The sequence below is a fragment of the Acanthochromis polyacanthus genome, chromosome 21, assembly GCF_021347895.1.
Source record: "Acanthochromis polyacanthus isolate Apoly-LR-REF ecotype Palm Island chromosome 21, KAUST_Apoly_ChrSc, whole genome shotgun sequence".
Classification (NCBI taxonomy): Eukaryota; Metazoa; Chordata; class Actinopteri; family Pomacentridae; genus Acanthochromis; species Acanthochromis polyacanthus.
The window spans coordinates 28,959,145-28,981,274 of NC_067133.1; the positions used below are offsets into that span (position 1 = coordinate 28,959,145).

Sequence of the window (22,130 nt, forward strand, 5' to 3'; positions counted from 1 at the left end):
ATCTGGAGAAGCTGAAGATTCACCTGTGAACCTTCAGAACAGTAAAAGGATAAAGACAAGTATAGTGTGGTAGAACCACAAACAGATGAAGACTAACAACAACAGTTAGAATAAAGTGCTGGATCCCCACTGGCTCATCCTCACTAATTATTTATGATAAATTCAGCTTTTCAGCCCAGATTAGAAGAAATTTGGTCTCTAAACTTTGTAGTCCGGCCTGATTAATGTGAAGAGTAACAGTGACATCTGGTGGTGTTTTATCTCAGAGCTGCTGTTAACAAGGTTGTACGTTCCATCATCTGTACACCATTTGATCCTCGTGACACTGTGCAGCCCGGTTATAAAAAAAAAGAAAGAAAGAATAAAGTGCACATTGTAAAGTAATGGACATTTTCCTTTTTAATTCAGATTATTGCTGCTGGTGGTCGTCTATTAACAACATCAACACTGCCGCCAAAGGCAAGACTCACAGCTGCCGTTCAGAATACAAGAATCATACCTGATGCACGTCTGCAAGTGGAAACCAACAGCTTTATATTGCTGAATATGTGGAATCATACAAGATATATTAAAGTGGGACACATTGGAAGACTAAATTTTCAATCTTCTGCACACAAACAATGACTGCGGAAAGGCAAACAGATGTTGGCATTCCCTAAAAAACGAAATAAAAGACAAAAACGTGCAACTTTGAGAGGACAAAATCACAACTTGGCTTGAATGTGGCCTTAGATGACACTTAAGAAGGACGCTCTGCGGTTGTCCTATTGAGGTGAATGCTCTGTTGCATTATGTTGGTTTAAAAACGTCTGACAATCGTTTCAATAACCGATAGTTCACTTCAATCTGGCCAAATCTGAAAAAAAGTGTATTTTTCGCTGCACTTTGGCCTTCAGTCCACAATAAACTGGCATTTTTCTGAAACAAAAACTAAACATCTTGAGTGAATAAACTGTTTCAGACACTTAAAAAAGCGTAAACGGAAGTCTTTAAGTGACAATCATGTAAAAGAAACTTAAATCATGGCAACATAAATCACATCATCCACTTTTATACATAATCACATTCAGCGCTCATGAATTTCACCGCTAGAAACTGCTCCACCAGTCGAAGGTAGCCCTGTTTTAATTCACGTTTCTGCCCAATAAACCTTCAGCAGCTGCTAATCGCCCCGCATGCATAATTCAGAAATGCAGAATCCCATTTGTACAATGTGAAGCCGTCTCAGTCGTACAAAACACTGCAGTTGAACACATTCATCCGTAAAAAGGAAATTTACACAAGTCCAGACCCCATGCAAGCCTCAACGGAGGGAAACGTGAGGATTTAATTCAAAGATCCAAACAATCAGTCAATCAGACGGGCCTTAAAAAGTCCTACCTGTGCCAGATACGCAACATGATTATAGTCCTAGAAGCTGTGCAGTTTAGTAAATAGAACACTGAGATATAAAGGTAAGTGTTTTAAAATGAAGAGAGGAAATCAACGAGGACTTATTGGCAACTCAGTCATTGGAGTAAGCGTTTGAAGGCTTCCACGAAACGTTTGCAGAGGCGTTAAGAAGCTTCGCAAAATAGTGTGTGGTGATGATCAGTCTTCTCCCTCCTCAGCAGCAGAGAACGTTTGTTCTGTTCACATTTTTAGTAAAAAGGATCCGGATGATATTCAGTGGGAAGGAAGGGCGTCACATCTCCTTGCAACAAATAAAAAATAGATATATAACTTAAATGGCTAGATCCTGGCCTCGAGCTCACGCTCCTCTTCCGTATCTTCTCCAGCGTCAGAGACCTTCTGCCATCAACTCTCACTGCGCCTGAAACGGAAACAGTTGACAGGAAGCACATGATTTATGAGAGTTAATTATACAGGGATGAAATGTGAAATGCAGCAGGCAGAGTAAAACCAAACACACACGATGAGTTCTTTAGGGCTCATCCTGATCAGATTCAAGACCTTTGTTTTCATTGTACAGCTGCAGACAACAACAAAATTATGGTGTTACTCCCTGAGTTAAAATACAATAAAAGATAATGTAGAATAAAATAAGAAAACAAGAAAAGCACTCAGAGAGCAGTACTCCTCCAAGGCTGCTCAGTTCTTGTATTATTTCCAACGTTTAAATCCTGATAAGTCCTCAGCGGTGGATTTGTAGCAGGATCACAACTGTTGATCGCCAGCAGGCAGCTAATGTAGTGTTCACTTGTTGTCATGGTTACAGTGACGCCGTGCTGGTATCTCGCAATACAGAAATCTTTAACAAATCCGTGGATCCAGACTATAAGCTGCATCACTGCCAAAATCTAATCACTTGGTCCTTGTGTTGTTTCTGACCTTCACTGAAAATTTCATCATTTTTGAGTAATGTTGCAGACAGACAGACAGACAGACAGACAGACAGACAGACAGGCAGGCAGGCAGGCAGGCAGGCAGGCAGGCAGGCAGGCAGACAGACAGACAGACAGGCAGGCAGGCAGGCAGGCAGGCAGGCAGGCAGGCAGGCAGGCAGACAGACAGACAGACAGACAGACAGACAGACAGACAGACAGACAGACAGGCAGGCAGGCAGGCAGGCAGGCAGGCAGACAGACAGACAGACAGACAGACAGACAGACAGACAGACAGACAGACAGACAGGCAGACAGACAGACAGACAGACAGACAGACAGGCAGACAGACAGGCAGACAGACAGATGCTGACTGTTTGATTGCCGTGTTCTTTGACACAGTAATGAAATACACAGTATAATGTATAAATAATATCTACAAAATGTAAATACATTTAGCACAATATGCAGTTACGATTCGCTGATATTTGGGTCTGATAAACATTAAATGTAATGTTTTAACAGCGATTTAGTATCCGTACATAACGTACACATGCAGAACACACGCCTGTGCTCAGAGCAAGGTCATTTAGTTTGTGGGTACATCTATATTAAATGGACACATTCTATGCTGTCATGATTTCTGATCATCAGTAACTAATAAATAAATGCTGTATTTCTGACATATGGGGGAATGAGCAGCCTTGGAGGAGGACTGAACTCTCTGAGTGCTTTTCTAGTTATTTATTGTTTTCCAGATTCTGTTTCAGGTTACTCTGTGGCAGCCTTCTAACTTCTCCATTAGCATAGCATTAGCCACTATGAAAGATGCTAATCTCCTGGTTTCTTGTTCAGTTTTTCTGCTTCAGAGACATTTCTGATAGAGGAGGCTGCATTACAAATAAAGTAGAACATTTATCATCAATAATCAGTCAATACTTCACCAGTAATCAGATAAATAACAAATACTGTTCAGGCTGATAATGGGTTTGTCCCTAATGAGAACCCGGCTGGAGCTCCTGTACCGACCTGTCCCTGCTGTGGAGTGGCCGGTTGGCCCGGTGCCTGTCCTGTCTGTCCGTAGTACGCCGCCTGCTGCCGGTAGTACTCCGCCCAGGCGGCGCTGTAGTCCGGCTGGCCTCCTGTCGAGGAAGCCGCTCCTCCTGCTGCTCCTGGAGCTGCAGCTGCTGTTCCAGGTACAGATCCACCTGTCTGGGCTGGAGGAGACAAACATCACGGACATGAAGCTCACGTCGCCTTCAGAAAGCTGCACTACACTCTGGTCCTTCAGCAGTTTGGAGGATTGGACTGTGCATTCTGACAGTTTGTCCTACAGATGGTTGATTTCTGACTATTTTCACAGATATTAAAACAGAAAGCAAAAGATTTTAGAAAAATAAACACAACATGCTGACCTTTCTGATCCCCAACTGCTAGAACAGCACAAAATATTGATCAGAATGGTGTAAATGTTGCATAGAAATAACATGTGAGACTCTAATGAAAATAACCACCAGATTCTCCTAATTAAGAATATTATTAAAGCAATAATGTTCAAATCAGTCAATAGCCATTAACTGAAAGATGTAAACCAGGACAGCAGCTGATTAATACACTGAAAATCAGCAAAACTCATGTAATCTAAATAAAAACATCATAAATACAATTTGCAATCAATAATCATTTTCTATCATTTGTCTTTTCTAAAGTAAATAAACTGGATAGCAGCAAACAATTATTTTCAAGCGATAATATCAATTTTTTATGATTAATCATCATTAATTATGTGCTGATTTGCTGTTTTACTCATACAAAAACTGAAAGATAATCTATTCGTATCGACATTAAAGCCTCACTCTGAGTAGTTTTATTTATTGGCATTAAAACAATCATACATCGATGTCTAAAATGTTCTATGTATGTACAATACACCTGTACTACACTGTATATGTAGAATCACATTCTCTTCTGATGGCGTTACAGCAGCATTTATTGTGAACACGGACATGTTATTCCAGCCCTCTTATAGATGGATTTCTGGCTAACAGCAGGTGAAGTTACAGGCAGTCGTCTCACCCATCTTCTTGTAGTACTCCTCCCAGGCCTTGGTGTAGTCCGGCTGCCCCCCCGGTGTCTGTGCCGGCTGGCTCTGGTCTCCTGACGTTTGGGCTCCTCCGGCTGGGTTAGCGGGGTACTGGGCCGGCACGGCCCCCGACGGCTGCTGGTAGTACTGGGCGTAGTAGGCCGCCCAGGCCGCGTTGGGGTCATTGGCTGCTGCCTTGCCTAGAAAAGATGCAGGGTGGAGGGGTGAGGTCCTCATAGGGTGAGGGTGAGCCCCTGCTACTGGCCTGGAGACCGGGCTTGGAGACCAGGGGGGAAACAGAGACAGGGTTAGCCAGAGCTGCTACACAACAACACACTGCATCTCATCACAACATTTCCATCCTGCTGACCTTCCCAAACTTAGAGAGAAGTGTCATTATTACTCATGAGGAATGTGCTGGGTGTAAGAAAGAGGGCCCACATGCTCGAATACAGAGAACATTTATCCCTTAAAACCAGTGAGGTCCAGGGTGACTCACTGGGGTCGTGGGGTGGTTGGGGCTGCCACTGCTGGTAGGTGTTGCTCCAGCCCTGAGGGTTGTACTGGTGAGGACCTGGAGGACCCCCCCTGAGGAGAAACAAAGTCATTTATCAGAAAAACGCCTCAGAATCATGGGCGGTAGACGTGTCTAAAGCTTGGTGAGCTTCAGGTACTCACTGAGGTGGTCCAGGAGCCCCAGGTGGTCCGGGGTTGTACGGGTTGGGATTGTAGGGACCCATCGGACCAGCAGGACCGGGTCCACCTGGACCTGGACCCACAGGACACAGAGGACCCTGAAACAAAAGATTTAAAAGTTGGTTAATTATTTTTATTACTATTGTTTGTCTGTTTGTGTCTGTCTGTCAGCAACGTTACTCTAAAACAGACTAACGGATTTGGAGGAAATTTTCAGGGAAGGTCAGAAGTGACACAAGGACCGTGTTTCTTCCACCAGCATGACTTTCACATTTATTGCACGTTCTTTTGTGCACTGGTTTCCTTGTTGTTTTAATGTAACGTGTATGTTCTTCTTCTTAAATTATCCATCTGTTTAATGCTGGACTCGATAATGAGCTGACATTAAAAATAATTTACAGACACATGGTTTTGAACTTTTTACTATAATTTTTTGGTTTTCTAATGTTTTTATTCCACTAAATACACCATAGAAAAGGTCAAATGCCATTAAAATAAGCTTCAATGAAACTAGATTGTTTGTAGGATTAACTCATTCTTTAGATTAATCAAAATAATTGGTAAAATATTAAAAAACTGTATTTAATAGCAGCCCTCATAACCAAGCACATATACTCAAGTATATATATACTTTTAAAGTTTTATTGATGTTTTATCAATAGACAAACCAATGCTGATTGTCCCATAACTTCACCAAGAAACGTGGCAGAGTTATGCGATGATTGGCTAATAAAATGCTGCATTTCTGGCATTGCCTTATGGGGGAATGAGCAGCTTCGGTGGAGTACTAAGCTCACTGAGTGCTTTTCTAATTTTAGTTAATTTTTCCAGGTAAAAATGTTTGAAAACCAGTTCTCCTTTGCAAACATGACCTGTTGACTTCCATGTGTATAATTATGAGATAATGACAGAAACAGTTCTGACTGTTGAGCTGCTTCCTGTCTCTTTTTCCTCTCTCTTTACCTCAATCTTCTCTTCAATGAGCTGCTTGGCGTGGTCGATCTGCTGCGGTGAGCCCCGGATGATGAACAGTTTGAAGTTGGGGTCTCCGTTGGGGGGCGGCTGTCGAGAGATTTCCACAAAGGCTCCCGTCTGCTGGTTGATGGACTTGACGTTTTCTCCTCCCCGGCCAATCACGAGGCCGCACTTGTGGGCAGGAATGGAGAAGGTCATTTCCCCACCAGGGGGACCCCAGCCACCTTGTCCCCCGCCTCGGCCCCTGTTGCCTGCAGGCATCCCTGGAGGACCTGGGGGACCCTGGAAACGGAGAACAGGAAGTCTCATGACTGTAGCTCAGTACTATAGATGTGTGACTGTTAAATTAGTTTTTAGGATTTGGATCCAGGGCTGCACAGTGGTTCAGTGGTTAGCACCGTCCCCTTGCAGCTAGAAGATCCCCGGTTTGCAGCTCGGCCTGGGATCTTTCTGCATGGAGATTCCATATTCTCCCTGTGCATGTGTGGGTTTTCTCCAGCTTCCTCCCATAGTCCAAAAACATGCTGAGGTGACTGGTGATTCTAAATTATCTGTAGCTGTGAGTGTGATTGTGTGACAGACTGTTACCTGTCCAGGTGAACCTTCACCCTAAGTCAGCTGGGATTTGGATCCACTGATGTAAACATCTGAAGGCTAAAACTATAAAATAACTACACCTGCTGTTAGCCATGATGAATAATTATTGTAGAGCCACTGTCTGTTAGTTTATGAGTGAACCGAAGCGGGTTCAGTGTGGCTGTCGGTGGTCCGTACCCCCTGGCCCTCCTCTCGGACCCTGATGCTCTGCAGCAGGTCGTTGATGATCTGGGCGGCGTGTTCGCAGCGGTCAGGCGGACCGCTGATGTGGGCGACTTTATCTGGTCCAGTCCCATCGTCTGTAAGGATTTAAATGTGCAGAAAGCAACATTTTATTGACATAAATAATTAATAACACTAATCGTGTGGCAAAGCAGATTGAAGTGTTGATAATCAACATCCAACTCTGCAGCTCCTTATGAAACACGACCGTTGATTCAGCATCCATGAAGCATCTGCTGGACGTCTTTCCTGGATGTTAGCAACGAGGAGCTTGTTGACAAGAATTTTTGGATGCTATCTTTTTCTTAATAAAGATATTATGAAGCGAGTGCCCCAGTAGCTCACTGGCTGAGCAGGTGACCCATAAACAGGAGCTATACTCCTCAACACAGCGGTCACGGGTTCGAGTCCGACCCATGAACCCTCTGCTCCATGTCATCCCCCTCTTCTACCCACGTTTCCTGTCTCTCTCTCTCTCCATTGTCCTTTATAATAAGGCCAAAAACATAACTTAAAAAAATTATGAGAGAAAACAAAAATAAAACAATCCAGAAATGCCAAAGGAACAAGTATCGCAGCCATGGCCTCAACATTACTAAAACACACTTAGGAGGAACTCACATGATGAGACACAGAGACGCATAAACAGCATAAACAGGTTTTTTATATTGAAAAAAATACAGAGAATACAGAGAAAGTGTCATGTGTCTGTCTGATCACAACCATTTCTCAGCTATATATAAACAAAAACATGTTTTGGCTCTCTATGACTATTATTTCCTTGTTTATCAGTTGTTGAAGTGAGCGTTATGAGGCAGAGCACCAGCTAACATCGCTGGTCAGGGACGCAACATCTTTGCCAAGAACTCATATGAGCAAAGGAAGCTGCTAACAGCGGCCAGAACTCACTCAGTTTAACACAACAAAGAAGTCACTTCAAGTTCTTAGAACACTGGTGTCCTCTCACTGACTTTTTTTTACCAAATGTCAAGTCAATAAATTGGCAAAACCTGAAAAAAATGACGCCCGCTTTGCACAAAGTTATTTACACAGCCTGACAGTTTCTACTTAACCCTTTAAGCTTCAGTCAATTCCAGCCGTTTTCAGTACAAAAAAATCGCTAATATTCTATTTTTAAATAAAAAAAATTACGAAAAATACAGGGAATATTGGACGGGCATCGCGAGGTGCATTTCCTTGAAAATGACCGATTCGGGGATTTTATACCGACTTCAGGACATGTTTTGGACAAAATAGTTTACTGGCTTGTGTCATCTGATGTAAAAGGTTGGATTATGGCCGTTTTTTGTGGAATCTTTTTTTTATGTGTAATAATAAACCCGGAAATGTGAGTCGCGCTGTGTGCGTTGAAGCCGTGTATAGAGAACGGATGGATGAATATTCGTTTTTGTCGGACAAATGTGTTTTTCTCACCCGCTGTGGTAATCGCATCTGAAAGTGGTTTATACCGGTGGATTCATGAGAATCTAAGCTTTCCATCGGCGTATAGTGTTTGTATAATCGTGTTTGCAGCCGTCGGACATTCTTGAAATTCCTATGCAAATTAGTAGGTGTACCGCCGGCGGTACACTGAAGCTTAAGGGGATAAATGAGAGATTTATTTGATTCTGCAACTGTTTAGTCCGAAAAAAATCATTAACTACAGAAGCAGAGATGGTAGGAAAACACACAAAAAAATGGCAGTAATGCTTTGAGTTGTACGGTCTTTGGACAGTTTCCTGCAGTATCCAGCAACACACTAATCTATCTATCTATCTATATTGTTCTCTCAGCTTCCTGATTTATTTTAACTGGTTTGTTTAGTGTGAATTTTTCTTACAGGAATTGTTTGCATTTGTCTCTTTTGAATTAATATAACACATCTGAGTCTGATTTACAGGACGTTTAACCAGCAAATCACCTGAAATTCACCAGATCAATAACTAAATGCAGGATTCAGAGTGATTTAAGATGACTTTAGGAATGTACTTTCTGTGTGGATGGAATCAAACATCAACCTTTCAAGTTATTTTATCCTGAGATGATGATGAGAACGTGTTCAAGCACAATATTAAATCAGTAACCGTGTGAAATGTACAGCTGGAAGGATCATAAAGTCATCACTGCTCCTCACCTTGTTTGAACTGTATCCTGACTCCAGCATCGTTCTGGATCTTCTTGATCATCTCTCCGTTGCGTCCAATAACCACGCCGACCGAGTGCCGTGGAACCGGGATCTGAGTGGAAAACACATCTCTATTGTAACAGGTTGGTGACGTTTCAGGACCCTGACGTCACCTGTTCTCGTTCAGACTTACATCCATGCCTCCTCCCATTCGAGAGCCGAACTCATTCCTTTCGCTGAAGCCGCCGTGGTCTCTCTCCCTCAGAATCTCCTGAACCATTTCCTGGGCTTGCTGAACAAAAGCAAAACTCGATCATAAGAGCACAAGGAAACTCCTCTTTACACATTTAGCTGGAACTCGGTGCGCTGATTTAACAGCTGTACCTGGACTTTGTATGGATCTCCGATGATGCGTAGAGGCTTGTCAACGTTGGGTCCCTGAGAGGCGTCCTGGATCAGGATCATCTTCACGCCTGCACGCTCCTGGAAAACCAAACGTTTAAATACGATCACACATGAGACGTGGCTAAAACCTTTGCAGATTTAAAGATGTAGAAAGCGTTGAACAAGCAGCATCTACCTGCAGCTGTTTGATGGTCTCCCCTCCCTTGCCGATGACGAGGCCGGCCTTGCCAGCTGGGATCATCATCTCATGAACTGTGCCGTTCTGCCCGTTGGTGGACTCGTGGTAGGAAGACGGGGGCGTGCCTCTCCCTCGTGACACTATCTCATCCAGCAGCATCTTGGCTTTCCTAGCCGGGGAAGAGCTGACCAGTTACTCCGCATTCATTTTACTATTTAAAACTAGTGGTGGGACGTGATTTAATAAAGTAATCTTAACTAATAAGAGGCTTTGTAATTAATTAATCACATTTTTGTCAAATAATATTTGAGTCAATAAGCAAAGTTTTTCAACTCAAGTAAATGTTGGATGGATGTTGAATGGATGAATATTCATATACATGAACTTAAACAACTAAAATGTTTAATTTCTATTTATCTGCATTTTTATCTGTCTGCTACATTCACAGATTACTGCAAACTGAAAGTGACATTATAGCGATTATATTCAACATTTTACAACTTTTTGTAAACTAAAGCACTGTCATTGTCTTCTAAAGTGGTCTATGTTGCTCTGATGATCATTTGAAACCAGTCACAGTCTGAATCATGAACATAAACATCCATAGCCCCAACAAACAGTCCTATAAACAAAAACATAACTAGAAATGCACCATTTCCACTGATCACTTTAAACTCAGTTATTTTATGTTGTTATGTCATGTTATGTTACGTTATGTTATGTTAATTTTTCTTATTATGTAATGTTAAAGTTATGTTAGTACTTTTTATATATTTTTTTGTTATATAATTTATGTTTATTACTTAATTTTCTATTTGTCTAGTACAAGAGGGTACTGTAAAATACCGGAGTCAAATTCCTTGTATGTGCTCACATACTTGGCAAATAAAAGTGATTCTGATTCTGATTATGGGATGCTACACTGTTAGCCGGTGCCAGGACTATCGAAGCTAACGTTAGCTCTGGTGCTAACAGCAACATGTTTTACATTGAGGTGATCAGAAAACTCTTTGTTGCACAATTTGCACACAACCAGACTTTTATTCAAGCTGCCATCAGGAAGATTTTTAAAAGAAAACTTTCTGCCCAACAAGCTCAATGCGTCTCATCTTCCTTCACTGTTCACCAAACTTTCTTATGCACTAACATCACAAAAAACTAACATCACTCTTGTGCATTTTCTTCACTGATGGAAAACAGACTTTTGGTTCATTACCGCCACCTACTGGCCTGGAGTGTTCATCAGCGTTATCGGTGTGCCATAAATAAGGGAACTGAGAAAGCTGTGATTAAATGTGTTATTTTTTCTGTAACTAAATAATCTAAATTAACGCAGTAAAGTCTCAGTCCTACTTGAAACGCTACAAGATTAAAGCGGCTGACAGGTGAACTGAATGACACTGATCATCTCGGTCCGATGCAATGTGCTGCTGGGAAAACTCAGGTCCTGGCATTCATGTTGATGTTACTTTGCAACACCACAACACACAAACTAACCACAAACATCGTAAGGAACACACCACACAGTTCCAACAACCCACAAGATCCAAGGGAGGACTCCCCCAGAGGTCACATGGCCTGATGGGTCAGAGCCATTTTGCACCAACACAATAATAGGGCCAGATTACACGACAAGGTTTTCGGATGAAATGCAAAAGTTTCGTTGTGTTTCGGCCTCCCGTTTACACAGATACAGCATTTTAGAGGACCTAAAACAGACACTTTTGAACGTTTTTCTCAAACGCAACAGCCACCATTGCCATGTGAACAAGCAGCCGGAGTTTTCACTGAGAACGTAGACGTTACACTTTTATTCTAGTTGCCATGTGCGAACCATACAACAACAGTGACAATGGCAGACTATCGCTTTTTACTATCTTTTCACGATGCATTGTGGAATACTTTGAGTGACTATATAGGGTGTAATAATTGGAACTTACCATTCAGATAGCATTACAAAGTAGTGAAAACACCATATAGTTTGTAGTTACTGATTTCAGACAGTTTACAAACTGTCTGAAAACAAACTGTCTAATTATTACAAGATGTTGTACTTATGGCACCAAAAAAATGTGTCACTACAGCTCATAGATCTAAAGACGACACAGGAGAACAAGACATCCAATACTGAGCATCAGAATATAAAAAATGGTAGATCAGGTAAGAAACCTGCTTCACCTTTAGCTTCCAAAATGAACTTACTGTATTGAGTCGGGGGACCCTGTGAGTGAGACGTTCCTCTCTGGAAGGCCTCCGCTGTCTGGAAACACACCGCGAAAACACGTTACTAAATTCTAAATCCAAAAAGGAAAACTAGAACAAAACCGTTGAGGCTAACTCCACACATTACCTGGAGCTATCTGAACCTTGCAGCCCGACTCCTGCTGGATCTTATTGATCTGTTCACCTCCACGGCCGATGACTGTGGATGAAAAGAGAAAGTTGGGGTCAGAAAATGTGTCAGATCAATAAGGACACGCATCAGGAGGTGTCTGAATAAAGTCAGGCTGCACTCACTGAGTCCCACCATGCTGTCTGGAACGCTGTACTCCTCTGTGGCGGAGGCAGGTCTGGCACCATCAGCAGGGAAAGAGGGAAAAGAGGCAACAGATCAGGCAGTAGTACATTTCTAACTGTAGTTTCTGCAGCTATTTTTTTCCTCTACATGCTTAATACTTCTACATAAAACACGGCCAACAGAAAGCTTCGAGTTCTCACCTTTGCTGTGCCAGAGCAGCTAGCTGTGCGCCGATAGCTGAGATGAGAAAACAGAGCAAAGAAGAGGTTTTGGATTACAGCTGGACTGTGTGAGGACGGTGTGACACAAACAGAGCAGGTGAAGCAGACGACACAGTCAGCCGTGAGTCAGAAACACCACAGACCAGAAGTGTCAACGCAGCACAAAACGGCTAAATGAACTCACACAGCGCTTTGGCCGAATCCATGTCACTCTGTGCAGCCAGCTTCTTGCTCTCTGGCTCATCTGTGAGGTGAGGAAATGACAGGGATCTGCTGTAAATCAACACGTATGAGGTTTAACCTCTGCATGTAAAGCAGAGGAGGTTCAGCCGTTACCTGCATCCTCCAGCTGCCGTTTCTGTGCTGTGAACGGGAAGCCATCTGGCGCAGCGTTGTTGTTAACAGGAGGACCGGCATCACCTCCGATCTTAGCTGCAATCTAAAAAAAAAAAACACAAAATCAGCATTAGTCAACCAGTGAAATAAATAACACTCATATGTATCAGCTCTGTTATGCTTTAGCTATATCTACTGGACGAGCACAGAGGGACGCTCGCAGATATTGCAAAAATGATTTAATTTAAAAGTGAAGCTTCAGTTCAATATTTAAAAGATTTAAAATGTGATGAAGCATTAAAACATCAGACGCCATCAAAAAAACATGACTGTCAGATATAAAGTTGTAAAAATCCTGAGGGTGAAAGACACTAGGTTTACGTATTATATAGATTATTATATAGATTTATTTATGTGATTTATTTTAGACATAGAACAGCATCATAACGGCAAAAACAACCAAACCAAATCGTAAAATAATGCCTGAAAACGAGACACTTCATATCTCACTGTTTCCTGTTTGCACCTTAAAACTCATAGAACACATTTACTGCTCCACATTATTATATTGTTCCAGCTGTCTTTTTAAAAAAATATTTTGAAGTTGTTTTATAGTTGTGCTCATTTTGGGATCATTGTCCAGATTGTTCCAGAATTTTACTCTCTAAACCAGGGGTGTCAAACATGCGGCCAGCGGGCCAAAAGCGGCCAAACAGAGGGTCCAATCCGGTACTCAAAGAGTAAAAATTACAGAGAAGACATTAACTGGAGGTTGTAAATTAGTAAAACTATAAATTTGAAATCATTTCTATAACATGACAAGTTGTTTTCATCATAAAGTAAAATACTAGATTGTTCATTGTTCTTTTGTCATTTTCTGTCGCATTTTTGTAATATTTTGTTGTTTTTTGTCTTATTTTTGTCGTTTGGCTCACGTTTTTGGCATTTTGTGATTCCTTTTATTTCGCTTGGGTTTTTTGTCTTATTTTTATAATTTTGTGTTTTGCTTTATTCATTGTTTTGAGCATCGCTTTTATTGTTTTGGTTTTTTGTCTCATTTGTGTTGTTAGTCTATATGTTTGTCTGTTTTTTTTGTTTCTCATTTCTTGCCAATTTTTTGTAATTTGTCCTTTATTGTGGCTTTCTAACTTTTTTGTCTCTTTTTTTGTTTTGTTTCGTGTCATTTGCTAATTTTTTGGGTGTTTTGTTTCTCATTTTTGTCTTTTTGTGTGTAATATTTTTATCTTGTTTTTGTTGTTAGTCTAACGATTTTGTCGTTTTGTGTTTCCTTTTTGTCTCACTTATGTTTTTGTGTACTTTTTTGTTGCTTTGTATCTCATTTTTGTAATATTTTGTGTCTGTCTCTTGTGTTGATCATAAAGTAAATCAGGACAGTTTATCAGGGAGGAGTTTGTTGTTTGCTTTGAACATAACTTTCACAGCTCTAAATTTAAACAATATATTTGTGTTCATGTTATATCCCTTAGTATGTCCTATCTTTGTAGCATGTTTATTGGATGTAATGTAGTATTACTACACAGTAGTCTGTGAAAACACCGAGTAGTATAATATATAAGAGGCTAATCTTGCATTTAATAATAAAATTAGGGCTATGTCACGAGAATTGCACTGTGCATAACTGAAATACATATTATATGTTGAAAAATAGGCCATCAATTTGCAACCCTTAAAGATTCAATCTGGTAAAAATGTAATAAAACTGAATTAGTGTTGTTAATGAAAAAGCACATCTACTATATCCTCAATGACAGCCTTATTTATTGAGCCTTTAGCCTAATTATAAGAATAAATAGGCTTATTTATTCTTTATTATATTTTTAAGTGTCTGTTTTGGTAATTGTGTATGTTTATGGATGAGCTTCACTAAAAAAAAACGGGATAATTTAGCTGTTATGAAATCTTAAGGTGTTTTCTGCACCACAGTTTGGCATCACACCCGCATTATTTAACACTTTTACACCAGCCAAGCCATTTAAAAGTCCTCTGTCAGTGCTAATACTAACATCTGTACAGGAGGAGTTAAAACAAGCTAACACTCTTACGTTTTTCGGTTGAAGTCACGTTTTAGCAAATTTGAACGAATGTCAGGAATAAATAGTGACATTTATGATTACACATTAATGAACGACTCGTAAAAAAACCGTATGAATTCAGTACATTAACCTCCCTGTCAGGTGTCAGACTGAGTCCAACATGTTAGCTTCCATGCTAACTACTCGGCTAGCCGTCCCTCCAAACACGCTCGTGCCCGTCACATCCCCTCACCTGCCGGGCCCGCTGCACCGCGTCCGCGAACGCATCCTTCTTGATGCCTCCGGCTCCATTACCGAGTGCGGCCGGTACGCCTAGGGGAGCCCCCGAGCCGGGCGGAGGTACCGCGTTGTACTCCGACATGTCAACCAGGAGGCAGACCGGGGGGTAGACGGAGCAGAATAACGAGAAGAAGCTGCGCAGGAGTCGGAAGGAAAGTCAAGAAACTGACGGGGCAAGGATAGCGGAGACACGACGGCGGCCGGGAAGGATCACACGCGTTTTAATTATCTTACTGTAAATTACTAAAAAAAAAAAAAAAAAATGCTAGTATCAAGATTTATTTGACATTTCTGACCGACTGAGTGATAAACAACACTTAGATAAAGCTGAAATAATTCAGTTAAGACTCTACATTATAGTACAAACATGAAATTTACCAGTCTAACTCAAATAGTAACGTTAAAATCGTAAATTTTTACTAATCATGCAATTTGTTATTATCATTATCATCCCTCTTTTACTTTTTAAATTTTATTATACAATATTATTAATTATACATAAATTTACCGGACTAATTTAGTATTAAGTTTTAAACACCACAACAAAATATTAAATCCAAATTTACCTGACTAATTTTTAACTAAGGTTAATACCAAACAATATTATTAATTATGCAATTTGACCAACGATTTACAATTTAATATTATATATAAAATCCAAAATTACTCCACTAAATTAAATAGTAACGTTTAAACAGGACAATATTATTATTAATGCAAATTTACCTGACAAATTTAATATTAAGGTTAAAAATGACCAATATTATCAAAATACTGTTATAACTGACTAAGTTAAATATTCAGGTCAACACCTTACAAAATCATTTATTGTGTAAATTTGCCTGGCTTACATGACATTAAGATTAAAACCACAATTAACTGATTACTGATATTAAAGTGAAGACCAGACAAAGTTATTCATTAAAATCCGATGAATCCAAAGATGTCTTATGAACAAGTTTAGTGGTGACAGTGGAAATGAACAACTCACCTAAACAGGATATTATATTATCTTTTATGTATTAGTCGTAACATAAAGCATGAATACAACTGGCGAAATAACTGGTAAAGATGTGGTTAATTTTATTTAATTTTTATGCTGTTGTGTAAAAATTTCTCTCAATTATAATTCAAGTTTTCTCTTGTCCTATCTTATCCCATAAGAAACGTATTTGTTGATTCTATTTTGTGTTATTAATTAAAATCTGTAGAGTGGGCGTCATAACTAATAATTAGAGCAGAACTGAACTTTTCATCACTGAAGAATACAGTAAATGACCCATTTGTTGAATGCATACCACATCACTATTTTTACATTAGACTGGAATTTCCATCACCTACACAATAACAGTTATTCTGATATAACAGGTTAACATCAAAGAAATTACATTTATGTTTGTTAAAAGAGCAGAGATAGCGTCAGAAATGAACACCACTGGTTATAGATGTTTAGTCGCGCCAGTATCTGTTGAACAGTGTTCACTCAGGTACAATGAATGACTATGATGTCTTTCTCTTGGCTGATGATTTCAATCATGGATTTAAGATCACTCATCCAAGTCCTCCAAGTGACTGACTGGGTGACCGATGCTTCCAAACCCAGAGGTGGCTTCAGATGTTCCACCTCCAGTGTTGAGCCATTGAGACACGTGGAGGTTCTTTCTCAGAAGATCAGATGCGCCCCCAAAGTTGGAGGGCACGTCTCCGCTCACTGAAAACACAAGCAAAATGCTGTAATTCATAATACGAATACACATACAGTTATAAATAATGTTTACATACACTTGTAAACATCATGTACACTACCAGTCAAAAGTTTGGGGTCACCGAGACAATACCATGTTTTCCATGAAAACTCCCACTTTTATCCATGTGCTAACATAACTGGACAAGGGTTTCCAAATCATCAATGAGCCTTTCAACACCATTAGCTAACACAATGTAGCATTAGAACACAGGAGTGATGGTTGCTGGAAATGTTCCTCTGTACCCCTATGGAGATATTCCATTAAAAATCAGCCGTTTCCAGCTACATTAGTCATTTACCACATTAACAATGTCTACACTGGATTTATCATTCTTTTCATGTTATTTTCATTGAAAAAAATGCTTTTCTTTCAAAAATAAGGACATTTGTAAGTGACCCAAACTTTTGAACAGTAGTGTAGATCTTGAGTTCCCAATGATTCCTACGACTGCTGAATTTTCTAGGGTGAAATCTTTGAAGCATGTGCATCATTGTCACAAAAAACACTCATGAATTTTGATGCTTCATATAGATTTATTATAGATCTTCTGGAAAAAGGCTTGAAAATATCCATATTACAGCTTTAATGATCAGGTTTGGTGATGTAGGAAGCTGTGTTAATCAGTTTTTATTAGTGCCCTCTTAAGTTCTCGTAACTAAGACTGGCAATAGCTGCTGAGTCCTTAGAGACAATTTAAATAGAGCCAATCTGATACGCTCATCAAAGTCTGAGGAGCTCATCAAAAATCTGAAAAAGCAAATCACTGACGTGAACAAGTCAAGAAAATCACTTGGGGCCATTTCAAAGCAGCTTTAGTTCAACAATCATCTGTTTGTCAGTTTAAAGTCCATGGTCCAGTTGTGTTACTGCCACCATCAGGAACAAACACAAACTATCACCTGCTGCTGACAGACCATTGGTCAGGACGGTTAAGAGTCAACCAAGAATCATCAAAAAGCAGGCCTGAATGAATGAGAAGCTGCTGGACCACAGCTGTCAGTGTCCACAGTATTTTACATCAACATGAGCTGAGAGGATCCATGAAGAAGGAAGTTCTTCCTCTAGAAGCAGAACCTTAAAGCTCCACTCAAGTCTGCTGCTGATCACATGGACAAAGAAAAGGCCTTCTGGAGGAAAGTTCTGTGGTCAGACGAAACAAAAACTGAGTAGAAATGTGTTTGGAAGAGAGCAGGTGAGACCTTTAAACCCAAAAACACCAAACCTACCATCAAGCATGGTGGTGGCAGCATCATGCTCTGTGGAACTGAAGCTTTTCACAAAGTAAATGGAAAAATGAAGAAAGAGGATTACCTCCACATTCTTCAGGAAAGCCTCAAATCATCATCAGAAGGTTGATCTTGAAGAGAGTTGGATGCTTCAACAAGACAATGAGTCCAAACACACATCAGATGTGATAGAGAAATGGTTCAATTAAGCTAGAATGAAGGATTAGTCTGTTCTCCCCAAAGTCCTGACTTAAACTCATCAAACACCTGGAGACTGTGATAAAGAAATAAGATTGTGTCAGAAAGAAAACAAATTTAGTTGAACTGCACCAATTCTGTCCAGTGGTGACAAAGATAAGCCACAAGTACCTGGATGAGGCAAAAATTACTAAAGGGCCATTTGTCCAAGCATTAGCATTGCTATATGTTAATTCCTGTTCAACAGATTTTGTAATATTTCCAGAAAACCTGTAAAAACAATCTATGAAAGAATCAAAATGTATGATTTCTTTTTGCGTTTCAATGATTCTGTCATGGAAAATTCCAGATACATGTGGTCTTTACAAGGGTATGTAATCTTTTGTTCACGACTGTATCTGAAAATCTGAGTGAATGAAAAAGGTTTTCTGCATTAATAATAAACTCACTGTTTGGAAGGTAAGCTGGATCAATGCTTCCTGCTGTCCTCACAGATGGAAAAGTTGGTACCTCGGGCTCATTCGCTATGGCTTTCAACATTCGGTCTACTAGCTCCTCCTCCCTTCTGTTCCACTCCTCTTCTGTCAGACTCTTTCTTGCACTCCATGGCAGTATCTGTGTCTTCTTTTGCTGGCCGTCAGTGGTGAAGCATTGTCCCTTGTTTCGTGCTGTCATGTCATAAATTTTCTGCAACAGCTCTATCACTGGAAAAGGATCAGTAAAGCGATTGCAGCTGATAACATGATATCTGTTCCAACACCTTTCCACAAGCAGCTGGAGGGGCTTGCCTTCTCTGGCGATGTGCTCCTCGATGGGTCTGCTGGTGAGCCAATCTCCCCAGGTGAACAGCACCATGCAGTGTCTCCAGACCCTCTCACCCAACGGCATCAAGAGCATGACCGCTGCTTTGTAATCTTTCTCTGTAAATGCTTTGGAAATGGGAACAACCAAGAGAAAGGCATGGGGGCCTGGAGCACACATGGAGACACTTTGTTGGACTTCAGTTATGAGCTCTTCAGATGGTGTTGTGTCCTTATCCCAGCCGGGCGCCTCAACCACTGTGATGTTTACTCCATATAGATGTTCCTGATGTTTTACACACTTTTTGTTTTTTCTCTCATCTTGGAATTCCTACAAAGAAACCAAACATTGTTAAAATACCAACCTGACAGATCAAATGGGTTCCTTACACTCTCTGTGTTGGCTTTTTATTGGATTACCTTCTTCAACCAGGCCTTTTCAAAAATCTCTGTCAAAAAGATTCGGTTTCCTGCCATACTCTTCCCTGACTCTTTTCTGCCAATAAGGACAATTCCCATGTCAGTGACTGGTGGCCTCTCCCCTGAAAAAAACAACAACAAAGATTTTAATCATTAAAACCTCATAATGACCAAATGAAGTGCAAAATGATTTGATCAACTTTACCTTTAAACAACTCTCTCAGCATTCTCGACTGTCTTTCAGTTGTCTGCCTAATCCTTTGAGCCATCTTCTCTCCAGTCTCCTTCATGTCCTTCAGCTTTATTTCACTGTGCAGGTCACTTTCATAGTAAAGATTGTTGTTTCCTGCCAACATCTCTTCAATCTTCTGAAGGAGCTCCTCTACCTGCCTCTCATCTCTGGAGTTCATGTTGTCCAGGACGTGATACCTGTTCCCACACTTCTCCACGAGCCACTGCAGACCTTTCTCACTCTCAATGCGCTCTTCCACAGTCTTCACTCCCAGCCAGTCGCCTCTAGTGAACAGAACAATCGTGTGCTTCCAGATATTGTCCTTGAACAGACTCATGTGCTCCTGGACTGCTCTCTGATACGATGCATTGAAGGCAGATGTCAAGCCAATCACAAGGAGCACTGCGTGGGGACCTGGAGGGCACATGTTGATACTATTCTGTATTTCCAGTTTATCCATTTCACTGGTGTCCTGAAGGGTGTAGTTGTAGAGCCAGCCAGGAGAATCTACCACTGTGACCGGCCTGCCTGCCACCATGCTGTGTCTTATTTCACAGTACTGCGTTGTTCTTGTTCTTCTTTTGTGATGAACATCAAACTCTTGCTTTCTCAGGATGGTGTTGCCTGCCGAGCTCTTTGCTGACCACTGCGCACCAACCATCACTAGTTTTAAATGTGTCGGTGGGGTTTTGCCACCTGCAGAAATAAGAATAAATCTTAAGGTAAGACACATACAGAAAATGATTCTAATGCTGAACAAAAGGGCAGAGACGAGAGGAAATGGGATCTTAATGCAGAGAATGACACCAGTTTTCCATGGATGACAGAGCCCACTCCAGTCTTTAAGGTACCTGTGACATATTTAGACTAATAACTGGTATTGTAATGTTTCATTACATCTGGAAACCAGATCCTTCTTGTGCATGTCTGGTTGCACATCTGGGACCTGCTCACTCTGGTCAAAACCATTTTCTTAATTTTCCCTGTAATGGCTCAACAAAACTCTGAAATATTCTGATGTGTTTGGGTTGACCATGTCTCAAAATCTTGGAGAATGCATGATGTGCTATTTAATCAGCATTTATTCAAATATTTCCAGTTCTGTGTTGCGAATGTTTCTGAAAATTAAAATTGTGGTTGTTTGTGTCAGTTCTCTACCCAACTTTGATTTCTTTGGATTTGAAGCTCTCAAAGTGGAAAAGATCAAATTAGCCATGTACTTAATTTATTTAGAGCTGTTCTATGAACTTCAAGACTTAGGGAAAACATGTTTAAAGTGTTGATAGAACAGAAAAATTAGTAACTCACCTTCAATCAGAGCTTTGAGCTTCCTTCTCTGTGTTTGCGCTGCGTCACACCTCTCTGATGCTGCTTTAGCCAAGACATTCATTTCTTCTCTCAGAGCATTTCCACTGGCAGCATCAACACAAAAGTTACTGCCTCCATCTTCTGCCACCATTGCCTCTATTTTCTTAAAAAGCGTGATGACTTGAGTGCTATCTTGGGTATAACTACAGAGAACATGTGTTCTGCCTCTGCATTGTTGAAGGATCCACTGCAGTACTGGGCTCCTCCTGATGTCAGTTTCCACATTTTCATCACTACATAGAGTAAATGCAGTAAACACAACAATGGTGCGATCAAACACTCCTTCGGGGAGAAGTTTTAGATGCTCTTGCAGTGATGTTTTGTTGATCTCAGAAAAGCTTGAATCAAAAGGAATAACTAGAAGAAAGGCATGAGGCCCCGGTGGACACAGATAGATGCTGTTCTGGATTTCTATCTGATCCAGCTTTGAGGTGTTTTCTCTTGGGTAGTGCCACCACCAGCTGGGGGTATCGACCACGGTGACCTGTCTGCCATGGACCTCCTGCTGCCTCGCCACACTCTGGGCAGTTCTTCTGTTGGTATCAAAAACATTTTTACCCAGTATGATGTTGCCAGTCGCGCTCTTATTGCTACAAATTCCGTTTATATCTCTTCCACTAATCAACACAATCCTCAGCTCTGGAGAGTGATGACTTTGTCCTGTAAGACAGACACAGTATTGTTTGAAAAACACTCCCAAAGCTTTACATTCTGACCACCATGGCTGACCGTGGGGATGTTGTTTTCTGTGTTGAATGCTAAAGCTTGAAAAAGCACGAGGCAGGCTTTGAGTGCCAGTTTTAGAGAGGTGGAGTCCTTCCTGGATGGCGTCTATGGAGACCAGCAGTCTATAATGTATCGGAATGAACATAAATCATGAACAAATAAAATAAAATAAATAAAAAATAAATAAAAAGTCTCTACTGGACCGTCTGTTTTGACACGTTGGTCTAATTGCTCAGAATCATCAGGATGGTCTTAGTGGTGATTCTAGGATTCTTCTGAGCCTCTTGTGCTACCATTCTGATTAGTGCAGGGGCCATTTTTGGCTTCTTACTATGTAATGTGAGATTTTTCATAGTGTAGATTTCCTTGGGTTTTCTGATTTTGGTGTGACCACAAGCA

At 40.7% G+C, this 22,130-nt stretch overlaps 2 protein-coding genes across 4 annotated transcripts; both read right to left on the reverse strand.

Moving 5' to 3' along the window:
- Positions 1–381: 381 nt before the first annotated feature.
- On the reverse strand, positions 382–15,222 carry LOC110966263 (far upstream element-binding protein 2-like). Of its 3 annotated transcripts, none has more exons than XM_022215579.2 (18): positions 14,967–15,221; positions 12,681–12,783; positions 12,529–12,588; positions 12,324–12,360; positions 12,123–12,175; positions 11,956–12,027; positions 11,808–11,865; positions 9,603–9,774; positions 9,407–9,505; positions 9,216–9,314; positions 9,032–9,134; positions 6,853–6,974; positions 6,067–6,360; positions 5,086–5,201; positions 4,907–4,995; positions 4,401–4,607; positions 3,354–3,541; positions 382–1,813 (listed from the first exon to the last, which is right to left on the reverse strand). In XM_022215579.2, the coding sequence occupies exons 1-18, from the start codon at positions 15,093–15,095 to the stop codon at positions 1,805–1,807; spliced, it is 2,010 nt and encodes a 669-aa protein (XP_022071271.1). In that variant the 5' UTR covers positions 15,096–15,221; the 3' UTR covers positions 382–1,804. The 3 variants fall into 3 exon arrangements, with proteins under 3 accessions (XP_022071271.1, XP_022071270.1, XP_022071272.1); XM_022215578.2 differs by having other exon boundaries at positions 9,603–9,789; XM_022215580.2 differs by lacking the exons at positions 382–1,813; positions 3,354–3,541 and having other exon boundaries at positions 4,464–4,684; positions 9,603–9,789; positions 14,967–15,222.
- An 836-nt stretch (positions 15,223–16,058) lies between these two features.
- LOC110966257 (GTPase IMAP family member 8-like) lies at positions 16,059–21,876 on the reverse strand. The gene is made up of 5 exons (XM_022215563.2): positions 20,946–21,876; positions 19,611–20,333; positions 19,406–19,527; positions 18,635–19,316; positions 16,059–16,724 (listed from the first exon to the last, which is right to left on the reverse strand). The coding sequence occupies exons 1-5, from the start codon at positions 21,874–21,876 to the stop codon at positions 16,561–16,563; spliced, it is 2,622 nt and encodes an 873-aa protein (XP_022071255.2). The 3' UTR covers positions 16,059–16,560.
- Between the last annotated feature and the right edge of the window lie 254 nt (positions 21,877–22,130).